This window comes from Eschrichtius robustus, chromosome 1 (assembly GCF_028021215.1).
Source record: "Eschrichtius robustus isolate mEscRob2 chromosome 1, mEscRob2.pri, whole genome shotgun sequence".
In the NCBI taxonomy this organism is placed as follows: domain Eukaryota; kingdom Metazoa; phylum Chordata; class Mammalia; order Artiodactyla; family Eschrichtiidae; genus Eschrichtius; species Eschrichtius robustus.
The window spans coordinates 132,672,438-132,685,367 of NC_090824.1; the positions used below are offsets into that span (position 1 = coordinate 132,672,438).

The 12,930-nt window shown below is 35.5% G+C and overlaps 1 protein-coding gene across 7 annotated transcripts in view; it reads right to left on the reverse strand.

Annotated features, from left to right (window-relative positions):
• MYO9A (myosin IXA) overlaps nt 1–12,930 on the reverse strand; it is a 286,549-nt gene that overhangs the window by 95,261 nt on the left and 178,358 nt on the right. For all 7 annotated transcript variants that reach the window (XM_068554851.1, XM_068554866.1, XM_068554884.1 and 4 more), the window contains 4 exons: nt 11,821–11,943; nt 4,320–4,400; nt 2,438–2,548; nt 1,445–1,567 (listed from right to left, as the gene is read on the reverse strand). In XM_068554851.1, the coding sequence (XP_068410952.1) occupies nt 1,445–1,567; nt 2,438–2,548; nt 4,320–4,400; nt 11,821–11,943 (438 nt within the window). The remainder of the gene's footprint in view (nt 1–1,444; nt 1,568–2,437; nt 2,549–4,319; nt 4,401–11,820; nt 11,944–12,930) is intronic.

Below are 12,930 nucleotides of genomic sequence, written 5' to 3' on the forward strand. Positions count from 1 at the left end.
GATAGATATTAGATACCCAAAGAGGAAAACAGTAAGCTATTCAGGGCAAGAGACAGAGGACTCCACCTGAGCAAAACAAGGAGTTGGAAATAAGAATAAAGGTACAGGGACTCCCCTGGTGGTCCAGTGGTTAAGAATCCACCTGTCAAGGCAGGGGATGTGGGTTTGATCCCTGGTCGGGGAACTAAGATCCCACATGCCACAGCCCAACTAAGCCCACGTGCCGCAACTACTGAGCCCGCGTGCCACAACTAGAGAGAAGCCTGTGCACCGCAACGAAGATCCCGCCTGCCACAACTAAGACCCAACACAGCCAAATAAATAAATAAATAAATTTCTAAAAACGTAAAAAAAAACTTATAAAAAAAAGAATAAAGATACATACTGGGATGATGGAACAATTAATGGCATGAAGTGGGGCTTCCCTGGTGGTGCAGTGGTTAAGAATCCACCTGCCAATGCACGGGACATGGGTTCGAGCCCTGGTCCAGGAAGATCCCACATGCCGCGGAGCAACTAAGCCCGTGCGCCACAACTACTGAGCCTGCGCTCTAGAGCCCGCGAGCCACAACTACTGAGCCCACATGCCACAACTACTGAAGCCCGCACACCTAGAGCCCGTGCTCCGCAACGAAGAGTAGCCCCTGCTCGCCGCAACTAGAGAAAGCCCACATGTAACACCAAAGACGCATTGCAGCCAAAAATAAGTAAATAAATAAATTTACTATAAAAAAGAAAAAAAGTGTGAAGTCACAACATGGAGGTTCTTGAAAAAGAGGAAGATGTTTAGATTTAATGAGGAGGTTATAAGGGGATTATTATTGTGCAGGAGGCTGACATAAAGTATATTAAGATGATGATTTTGATACTATGGGTAGAATGAGTTAAATGGAATAAAAAATAGACTGGCATTAGATGATGGATCTGTTTACTATAAGAGAAATGTGTGAGAGCTACAAAACAGAACTAAAATGGAAACAGTAAGAATGGAGAAAAAGGGAGAGATGTGAGAAACATTTATAAGGAAAAAAACAGAAACGGAACTTTGTAAAATGATTAAAGGATAAGCCAAAATATGATTATGGTTTCTAGCCTAAGAAACTAGAAGAAAGGTGACAGAGAAAAAGAGTAGTTAATTAGTTAAAGACAGTAGGGGAATCCGGATAAGGTCACTTTAGGCAAATTGAGTTGATAATTACAGTGCAATACCTAGGAAGAAATGCTTTTTAAGCAGTTAAAATTATAGGCAGCACTAGAGCGTTGGCCATAAGCTCTTTGATTAATACTGACTATATTATTAAGTAAAAGTCTTGGCCTAATCGATTTCCTTATGATATCTGGTACACTATCTTTCTTATAAACATTCTCCTCGGCAAAGACTGCCATTATTACTTATATACAAAAATGCACTCAATCTGGCAAAAGCTGTATATATTATATTTACCATGGATTTTCCAACTTGATAATTATCTGGATTAAGATTTATTTTCCTGAAGAAATCCTGAATGTTAAATTTGGATGGAATAATATTTCGGGGAAGAAGTACGTGGAAATGGCTCACAAAATCCTGAAAAGTGAAAAGAAAATGTTGTAAAATCACAAAAGAATTATTTGTAAACAAAATCCTAAACTAGCTAATTGTCCTTTTATTGATCTTTTTCTCATTATTTTAAACAGGGTGAAACCAAGAAATTACTTGTTAATTTAAAATATTTCAAAAGGTTAATTAGTAAAATGGTGGGGGGAGATAGTGATTCCTACATATTTTGTTATCAAAGGGGAACGAAAGAAGAAAAGAATGGCAGAAACTAATTCTCCCTTTGAGAAAGCTGTACTAAAGACCAAAGAAAAGGTTATTTAACAAAAATCTGAATTTTTTAGCAGAAAAATAAGCAAAGGTGACAGCTATTTCAGGGTACAACTGAGAATAAAGCTTTCCCTCAACAGTAAAGACCTGCTCAGCTGCTGAAAAGCTTCAAAATAATTTTTATATCCATAGCAGCAGTAGCTGATGAGAACAGTTGTGAGCCTTGCTGGCAGCCTCCTATGTAAGAAAATCCTGCTGAGAAAACTTTAGGAAAAATCAAATGGGATCTTTTCTTTTGAACTAGATAGTTCTGATTGAAGTATTTCAATTACTGGCATAATCAGTGCGAAGAACTGCCATGTTATGAGTAAACTTATATTAACAAACATTCAGATCAAATGAGAATAGCCAAGTAGTGGATCCTATTACAACACAAGCTTAATGAGATTGCTGTCATTCAATGGAAATGAGTATTCTCTATCCCTCTTCAATTCTGTATGCAAAAGATAGAATGTAAAGGAAGAATCAGGAGAAATAAACAACAAGTGAGACCCAAATAAAAAATAAGCAAGGCATAGGAATAATTTACTTGATGTACAAATACATTTAAATATCACTATAAAGCATAACCTGGAAAGAATATTTGCAGCTGTATCCTGATTGGCGAATTCGAACTGTCTCCAGCATCCCAGTGTACCGAAGCTGTCTAAGTACCAAGGCATCACTGAACCTTAATGGCAACTAAAACAAAGCAAATGGAAAAAAGATTAACCCAGGAGAATAGATCTCCAAATTAATGTTTGTCTTATAATTGTAGTTAAGTTTTGAATATCTAGGAATTGACTGGAGGCTGTCTGGTTAAGATACAGCAGAGGTGATGGGACAATCTTACCTCCCTAGCTGGTAGCTTCAGAAAAGTTCTAACTGCCTGACCAAAAGGAAAAAAGAGACACCAAGCTTCCAGGCTTCTCTACTTGCAGAAGAAGAGGGCCTTCAAAGCTCAAAAGGAATGTAGTTGCCCACAGGCCACATAGTCTAGTCACTATAAAACTTGTAACACGATTAACCTACTTATACATAGTCAAGACTGTCTATATTTTTATTAAGTAAGATTTTATCTACAATCTCACTCAGAAACGACTTACCCCACACTCTTCCAGTTGCCTTGGTTAACTTGAGAGCTGACATATTTCTTCTTGTATGACCAGTACAAGGTTAAAAGAAGTTTACTTCCCTAGTTTTTGCTGATAATACTGGTATGACACATTGAAAAACAAAAAATTCCTATAATCCCTGAGAATTGATCTCTCATTGTATAGGCATCAACAGGGAAGAGGCTAAAGGGAGGCATTCGATCATCACCATTCATGACACTTTGTCACTCCTAGGTATCTCATACGCATATTTTTAGACATTCAAAAGAGGCTGTATTTGGAGCTTCTGATATTTCTCCCTATTTTCTGAATACTATTTTCAATGATCCACTAAGGCAATCCCAAATATTTTCCTGCAGAAAGATGGGGCATACTAGCTGTCAAAAAAAAAAAAAAAAAAAAGTCAAGTGGGCAACTTATGTTAAATAATAATAGCAGTTAGTATTTAGTACTTATTCTGTGCCCTTAAATACTTCATTAATTGAACTCTTTGCATAGCAAGAATAACAGGGACTCAAACTTCTATTTAACTGTAAATAAAATGGTTTCCTCTTTTGTCACTATAAAAGAATGGCTAACATTTATTTTACTAAGTGCTTAGTATGGGTCAGGAAGATTCTAAGTACTTCATAGGTATTGACTCATATGTATTCACAAAACACTATGAGGTTGGTCCTACAATTCCAGTATATTCTTACACAGATGAAAATATTTAAGGCATAGAAAGGTTAAGTAGCTCATCTAAGATCACAAAGCTTATAACTAGCAGAGCTAGAGACTGCTTATTAAGAATTAAGAAAGCTGAACCTAATTCCTACGACATTTTAGCAGTTTGGGTTAGAACTATTTTTTTCCTATGATGGACATAAAGATGACAACTGTTTACACTTAACAGGTATATTTTGCAAAGCTCTAATAAGGGGAACTGTCACATAAAACAAGAAGAAATCAAGAATGTTGAGTATCTTCCCTATTTTGAAGAGACAAGAATCTCTAAGCATGAAAAATGCCACGCAAGTTCTGTAAGAATAATTGATACCTTATATCTAAACAAGAGAGATTAACCTTGGTACGGGTAACAAAAGTTGCATAAAATTCTTTTATATGATGGAATTTCAAGAGATTTTTGCTTCTGCAGGAGATGCTAAATTCTAGGAGATGCTAAATTGAGCCCATATAAATACTTTTCAGGCAGGTAAGTGAGGAAATAAGAAGGATGTTCATAGAAAATATAGAACACTGTTTTCCTTACAAAGATTATAGATAGCTCTTCCCCGCCACTTATTCTCCTTAGAAAGAATTTAAAGCTTGGTTTGAAGTAAGCTGAGCTAGAAGCTCTTATTTACAGACATTTTTACCTTTTCGGCATTAGAGCGAATGCATTTTACAAAATATGGTTCTGCTTGATCAAGTGTTTCCATCAGCTTGCTTAATGAGGCCTGCAATACAAAGCAATATAATTAGCACATACTCTCATTCCAAACTGGCAATGAATGGTTTATAAATATAAACAACAATGTTGGTAAAATATGCAAAAAAAAGTGGTATACATAGAAATAGGTTTGTTTCGGAAAAGCACATTGTGTACACTGCCATACTGATTAAACTGAGGCCAGTTAAGGATGAGGATGGCAGTTTAACTTTAAAGCTGACAGACTGGCAATGGTAAATATTGCAGATATATTTTATAGTAATCTAAGTCTATAATAAATTTTTTACCTTTCTTCACATTTCATGAAACAACTTCATTCAAACTCATGCAGTCTTAGAGTAACTTTGGGAAAAACATCCAGTAGGGTATCCAGGAAGGTGGTAGTCCCCTGCTTCAATTTTAATGTTTGAGTATGTAGTGATGTTCCCTCTTTCATTCCTGATGCTGATAATTTGTGCTTTGTCTCTTTTTTCCAGATTAGTCTGACTGGAGGTTTATAAATTTTCTGATATTTTCAACAAACAAGCTTTTTTATTTCATTGGTTTTTCTCTATTATTTTTCTGTTTTCGATCTCACTGATGATTTCTACTTTATCATTTCACTCCTGCTTGCTTTGGGTTTAATGTTTTTCTTTTTCTAGTTTCTTAGGGTAGAAGCTTAGATTAGTGACTTAAGGCCTTTCTCCTTTTCTAATAAGAGCATTGAATGTTATAAATTAACCTTGGAGTACTGATTTAGCTGCACTGCACAAACTGTGACATTTTATTTTCATTCCATTTAAAATATTTTTAAAATTGTCCTTCCTCTTTGACTCGTGTTTTATTTAGATGTCTTTTTAATTTGCCAAATATTTGGGGATTGTTATCTTTCTTTTATTGATTTCTGGTTTAATTACAGTCAGATAACATATTTTGTTTATTAGTATTCTATTTATCTGTTGGCTTTTCAGCTACATCTCTTTGTACTGTTTTGTGTGTGTGTGTCTGCTCTACGGATAACAATATACCAACCTAACCGCACAGTACACTTAGAGTCAATATTTTATGATTTCAAGTAAAACTTAGAAGCCTTACAATCACATAGACTCCTGTTATTGCTGTCATATATATTACATCAACATACACATTTTTTTTACTTTTAGGTGTTCTTTTCGTGTGTGTTACTGTAATATAATACACATAATATAAAATGATTGAATCATAAATATGCAGTATGATGAATTTTCACAAAGGGAATACACTCTTGAAACCAGAGCCCAAATCAATGAATAAAATATTATTAGAACCTTAGACGTCCCTCTGTGCTCCATCCCACTGAACTTAGCAAGATCACTGTACATAGGCTACCTGCCTCCACCCTCCACACCTCAACCAAGGGTAACCATTATCCTGACTTCCAAGATGGTAAGTCAGTTTACCTGCTATTAAACTTTATATAAAGAGAAAGATACACTATGTACTATCTTGTATTTGTTGCATACAATTGTATCTTGTACATTTTCAGCACTATATAGTAGTGATTCATTATATGACTATACCACAGTTAAATTATCTGTTTAGGATGGATATTTGGTTGCTCAAGTTTGGGCTGTTAGGAATAAAGTTGCTATGAACAATCTTCTACATGTCTTTCAACCGTTTTCCAAAATGCCTGCATCAATTTATATTTCAATAGCAGTGTATAAAAATTCTGGTTGCTCTACATCCTTGCCAATACCTTGCATAATCAATCTTTATTTCAGCCATGCTGGGAAGTGTGTAGTATTATTGCCTTATAGGCAGTTTTAATTTTCATTTCCCTGATGAATAATAAATAATATTGAGGATGTATTTGATAGGCTTATTGGCCTTTTGGATAACATCTTTTGATATAAGACAGTTTTGTTTGTTCAAGACCTTTGCCCATTTCTATTAGCTTGTCTTTTCAAGAACTGATTTGTGGTTTTTCATATATTCCACATATAAGGTCTTTTTCAGTTGTATTGCAAGTATATGCATATACCCTGTAGCATGCCCTTTCGTTCTCTTAATAGTGAGTTTGTTTTTAACAGTTTTATTGAATTACAATTTACATACTATAAAAATGTATCCATTGTAGTGCATAGATCAATGATTTTTTTAGTAAATTTATACAATTGTAAAACCATCATTACAATCCAGATTTAGAAATCTTCCACCCATCCCCTCAAAAGGTCCCCTCCTGCCCATCTGCAGTCAATAACTGCCTCCACCCAGAGTCCCAGGCAACCACTGGTTCACTTTCTGCTGCTATAAATAAACCACCTTTGAAAAAAATAATCCTCTTTAGACAGCTTTTCCTCTCACTATAAAACCAATATGTATCTACTGTAGAAAACAGAATACATAGATACATATTCGAGAATAAAAATCAGCTTGGTTGAGTTTGTGTAATGACTTAATTCTTAGTTCCAGAGGTAGAACTAGAAGTAGATTATTTTCTTCAAATCGATGGGCCTTTACGCAGAGAACTCAGATTTCTGCCAAAAAACCCAAAGTTAGAAAAACCCTTAGCCAAGGAAGAGAAACACTTAGAATTTCCACCACTACAGGCAAAGGACTACATTGACTAATGATGTAGTGGTAGATATATTTCCCAGCAATCTGTGGGTCTCTGAGCAGCTAGGCATGCGTGTCTTGTCAGGCCAAGAGAGGGGCAGTAGTTTTATCCGCACGTTTCAGCAGATATAACAGCAACAGCATGTGCATGACCTATTATCCTAAGAGAAAGCCACAAAACTCCTTTTAAAGCATTAACTGAGCAGACACATGGTGCCTATGAAGTGGCCTCCTTTCATATACAGCTCTATGCATAAACAATGCATAGTTTCTGCCTTATGATCAAGTTGCATCATCTCGCTCATAACTTAAGACTTTAGCTACTTTATTTGACAGTCTGGTGGCTAAAAGGATACTAACATTTGCTGGCAGTAGACAAAAGTCTCAAAAGAGAATAATCCAGAGTAGGGTGAGGGTGGCTGTTTACCTAACCACTGAAATAAGAAAAATTTACATATGGTCTACCACCTTGTTAATTGTTTCTATTTGTTTAATCTGCTCTTTCTTTTATCCTGGCTTTTTAAAACTGAGTATACAGTTGACGCTTGAACAACACAGGGGTTAGGGGTACTGACCCTCTGTGCTGTTGAAAACCCACATGTAACTTTAAAGTTGGTCCCCGGTATACTTGGTTCCACCCTATCTGGAGTTCCGAATCCTCAGATTCAACCAACCGCTGATCGTGTAAAACTGTAGTGTAACTATTGAAAAAAATCCATGTGTAAGTGGACCCATGCAGTTCAATCAAGGATCACCTGTATTTTATGATTCCATTTTAGTTCTGCTATTAGCTCATTACCTATGATAAGCTTTTATTTTTTTAAGGATTTCTCAAGACTTTACATCTTTAACATATCACAGTCTGCCTTCAAATAATGCTACACTATTACCTGTATAGTGTACAGTATACACGTAATGGTGTAACTTTTCAAGAGTATAAACTTTACAACAGTATAAACTTATATTTAGCCCCTCCCTTCTTTTGTGCTACTTTTGTCATACGTTTTATTTCTACCTCACAATATATTATTATTTTTTTCTTCTATAGTCAATTATCTTTCTAAAAAATTAAAAGAAGATAAAAAGTATTTATTATAGTTAATTACACTTCTATCATTCTGGCAATCTTAGTGTTTTGTATAGATCCAAAATCTATGGTTTTCTCATCATTTTTATCCCAAATTTAACATTCTTATAATGTAGATTTCCTGGCAATGCATTCTCTCAACTTTTGTTTGTCTGAAAAAGTCTCTATATAATCTTCATTACTCATGTGCATAGAATTTTAGAGTGACAATTTTTTTTTTTCCCCTTTCAGTCTTTTAAAAATACTACTCTTGGGGCTTCCCCGGTGGCGCAGTGGTTGAGAATCTGCCTGCCAATGCAGGGGACACGGGTTCGAGCCCTGGTCTGGGAAGATCCCACATGCCGTGGAGCAACTGGGCCCGTGAGCCACAACTACTGAGCCTGCGCATCTGGAGCCTGTGCTCCACAACAAGAAAGGCCGTGATAGTGAGAGGCCCGCGTACCGCGATGAGGAGTGGCCCCTGCTCGCTGCAACTAGAGAAAGCCCTCCTCGCACAGAAATGAAGCCCCAACACAGCCAAAAATAAATTTAAAAAAATACTACTCTTGAATTCTGGCTTTCATAGTTTCTGATGAGAAACCTACTGTTATTCTTATCTTCATTTCATGGCACATAAATGTTGTCTTTTTTCTCTGGCCGTATTTAAAATTTTCTCTTTTTAACTGGCTTTAGCAATTTGATGTGATGTGTATTGGTGTGTTTAGGTTTGTTCTGCTTGGGATTTGTTGAGATTCTTTGATCTTTGAGCTTATATTATTCATAAAAATAAGGAAATATTTTGGTCATTATTTCTTCAAATTTTTTTCTGTATCCCCCTCTCTTGACTTTCCTTCTTAGATGCCAATTACACCTATGTTCAATGATCTAATATTTTCCCACAAGTTACTAATGCTTCTTTTCATTTTTTCCATCTTTGTTATTTCTCTCTGCACTTTAAAGTAAATGTAACTTCTAATTCACTACTTCGGCAAATAGGTGTTAATCTCATGTAGCTTATTTTTATTTTCAAATATTACATTTTTAAATCTTTGAAAGTTCCATTTAAGTCTTTTTCATATCTTCTATTTTTTTCTCATCATTATTCATGTTTTTCTTTGGACATATTTATATGATTTATAATAGCTATTTTGACATCCTCATCTAAATGCTATTTCCATAATCTCTGTCATTTTCAGATCTGTTTCTTTTTCATTTTTCAATATTTATTTATTTATTTGGTTGCACCGGGTCTTAGTTGCAGCAGGCAGGCTCCTTAGTTGTGACTCACAGGCTCCTTAGTTGTAGCATGCAAACTTTTAATTGCGGCATGCATGTGGATCTAGTTCCCTGACCAGGGATAGAACCCCGGCCCCCTGCATTGGGAGCACGGAGTCTTCACCACTGCGCCACCAGGGAAGTCCCTAGATCTGTTTCTAATAATTTTTTTCTCCCTTGCTATGGGTTGTTTTTTCCCTGATTCTTTGCATGCCTAATAATTTCAGATTGGATGCTAGTGTGATTTTACATTGTTGGATTTTGTTATATTCCTTTAAAGAGCAACAGACATTTTCCCCTGGGGCTGTTAAGTTATATAGGATCACTCTGATTCTTTCAAGACTTGCTTTTATTAAGCTTTGCGAGGGCAGGTTCAGAGCAAAGCCTTGGCATTTGTTTGGATTGCCTTTCCCTGGGCTATAGCAAACTGCCTTTATGCAGTAACCTGGGACTTGTCTCATTTATTTCCCTCTTCTCAGGGATCATAATCCTGCAATGCTTACTGTCTAATATCTAAAAACATTCTATTCTTATGTTTTTTCCAGTTTTCTAGTTGTTTATAGCAGAAGGGCAATTCCTCTGTCGGTTAATCCTTCATGAGTTCTATGATTTCATTTTGATGAAAGTAAATATTCATTCACAAGAAGTGCGTGAAGTCAAAGACAGCTGGGTGCCATCTATCTCCAACACTTCTAATTTCCTCACCTGTACAATAAGAATGACAGTATTTATCTCACAGAATTGGAGGAAAAATAATGTATATGTATAAATATTTAGTAAAGGATCTGGAAAATATAGTACTCATTACTTTTGTAATATTTAACAATGTATTACAAACATTAAAGATGACTCTTTTTGCAAATGTTAAACAAAATACATGAATTTAATTTGAAAATATCCATAATTCCTGAATTTGGGGGATTTTAAGGGACATGATAGGATTGTAATTATAACTAAGTTTTATTGTAATAGCTATAATGTGTACTCTTCAGATTAAAGTCTGAGTTTGGTATACAGGCACCTGTTAAAGATCCAAGGTAACAAAATAAAGGACACAACAGCTTAATGGTTCTCCCCTTCATAATTATGAGATTAATGCTTCCTTTTCAAATACCAAGCTCACCACGTTACCTTTTGATCAGAATTTGGCTTCCCACATTGATCTGCTAATCAGGAGGAAATGTGATCATGAACTAACAATTGTAACAAGTCTGCCTATGACTCTTATTTCTCATTGTATATTAATAAACTTTGATACTGTTTTACAGCAGTGTTTATAGTTTATCAGTCAGCATGATATTTTTTTCCCTGTAAATTCATCTTTGCATTTCTAAATCCATAAAGTGAAAACCCAAACTCTGGGATGTGAAGACAGCACCGAGGTATAGACAGACCTGTCTGGTCAAGCAACATCTCTCTCTTTTTTTAAATAATCAAATACCATTAACCCATAGGATTGTGATTTAAGAAGAATTTTTTTTTAATTCATGGCAGAGCTTCCATTATATATTCAATTGTCTTTCCTTTAACTTTATTAGCACCTAATAAGTTGTTTGGCTCTTTGATCTTGTTTTTTTGTTGTTTTTTTTTTAAAGAGCACTTTGACCAAGTAGCTTTTATAGAATCAAGTTTTTCTCTAGGCCTATGGTGAAAATTGTCTAAAATAAAATGACATTTCTAGCCTACAGTTTGAAGAACTGTGCTTATAAATCAAACAAGATCATATCCAGTGATATGTTAGTAGATAATTTACATTCAGGTATCCTGGATTAAACAGGAGCACTGAAAAACGTGGTAACATAGAAGTATAGCTATCGGCAGATAAAGAAATTTTTACTGAACAGTGAACGACGCTTCTGTGATAAAAGCATGAGGTAGGGTAAAATTATGTAAAGCCTGTTACCTTTAAGATTTTCAGCTCTTTTTCATAAATATCTAGCAAATGAATAGAATGTTAGAGATGATTTGAGAAGAATGGGAAGAACTCGAAGAGAATTTTGTAAAGTTATTCTGGAGGTTATTTGGTTAATTTATTATGATCATATTTATTCCTAAATGCCCAGTTACAACGAAAGGAACTGGATTCCTATACACACAAAACTAAAATAAACAATCAAGGAAAAACTTACAATTCCATTGAGTTAAATGTTGATGGCAGTAGCATGAGGTTTAAATATATAGGGAGAAATATACATCATAATGTTAACAGTGACCATATCTGGGCAGTCAATTTTCTGATGCTTTTCTCCTCACACTGAAAATAATGAATTACTCTTTGGGATATGCACTATCCAGAGATACAAGGATGAGAAACGAAAGCACTTGACTTTTTTCCCCCATCTTTGGTACTTCCATCCAAAATGACCATTATAGTATAGCTTTTTAGTCACATGAATCATATCCCATTCAGGTATCTTGCAGATCACTTTGATCTTACAATGTCAATGTGAACAAAACAGATTCCTCTTTGTTAAAAATAAAAGGAAAAAAAGGTAAAACAGGAAACAACCTGAAACTGGGCACTGATGCTGGGAGGTTTCTTCTTCTTGTGCAAATGAAGAAGAGACTTGGTAATGCGATCCTGTAGGGTCAGTCTTGTCAGGTGCTTTAAAGACTTCACTTCTAGCAAGTGCTGAAAAGCAGGGGGAAAAAATCAAATTCTTCATATAAATTAATCTAAGAATAGGAAAAACAAAATTGTAAGCCAGTTTTCATTATTCCTGCGTATAATGACTGTGGTGAATATGAGCGATTAATATTCAACGTCCATTTTTACCCTCCTTCTGCTTTCTTACAGAAGCTTACCAGCTAAAAAGAAACTACATTTCCCAAACTCTCTTACATCTCAGGTTCTGGATGTGATTTAAGTTCATCAATTCCCACACGCGAAACTGGGAAGGTCTAACTGAGGCAGAGGCTTTGGCTACTAGCTTGTTTCTGCTGGCAAACATGTACACAAAAGTACTTTAGTTTTCGGTGGTCCCAGTGCCCAGGCACTACTTTTTAAAGTGTTGTGAGGCAGAGTGCAGGGCATTTGTGTTGTCACTGCAACTCTAGTAAAAGCACCTTAGCCCTGAAGCCAACAGTTGTAGCAGCTTCTTCTTGATTCCTGGATTACACCACAGGTGGTATGAGCCTGGAAGCAGCACCAGTGATAGTGGCCTCCTCATTTCCTAGCTTCAGTTCTGCTCCGTTGTTTTAATACTTCTGATGATTTCTGTAAGCACCTCTTTGAATTAAGTCCCCTTCTACTTAAAAATATCTATGGTGGTTAGTTATCTGCAACTGAATCCCGACTCACACAGCTAATAAATTAAATTCAATCCCTGGGCTATATAGTAGGTAAGCCAGGAACACGTACACAGAAAAAAAGAAAACGTAATCCCTATCGACCCACATCCTGAGGTCCTAATTATTAATCTTAAAAATAAGATATGAGTTACACATAAAGCAACTAAAGAATACAAAACAGGACACTAATAAAGTATTTTGGAGCTTTTTTTAGCTAATCATTAATCAATTTTTAAAATCCTACTAATTTATGGCTGTGAGTTTGTCAATGGAAAAAATGTATCTATACAGATGTGCAACTGCATATGTTATTTAAAAAGTAGTAAAA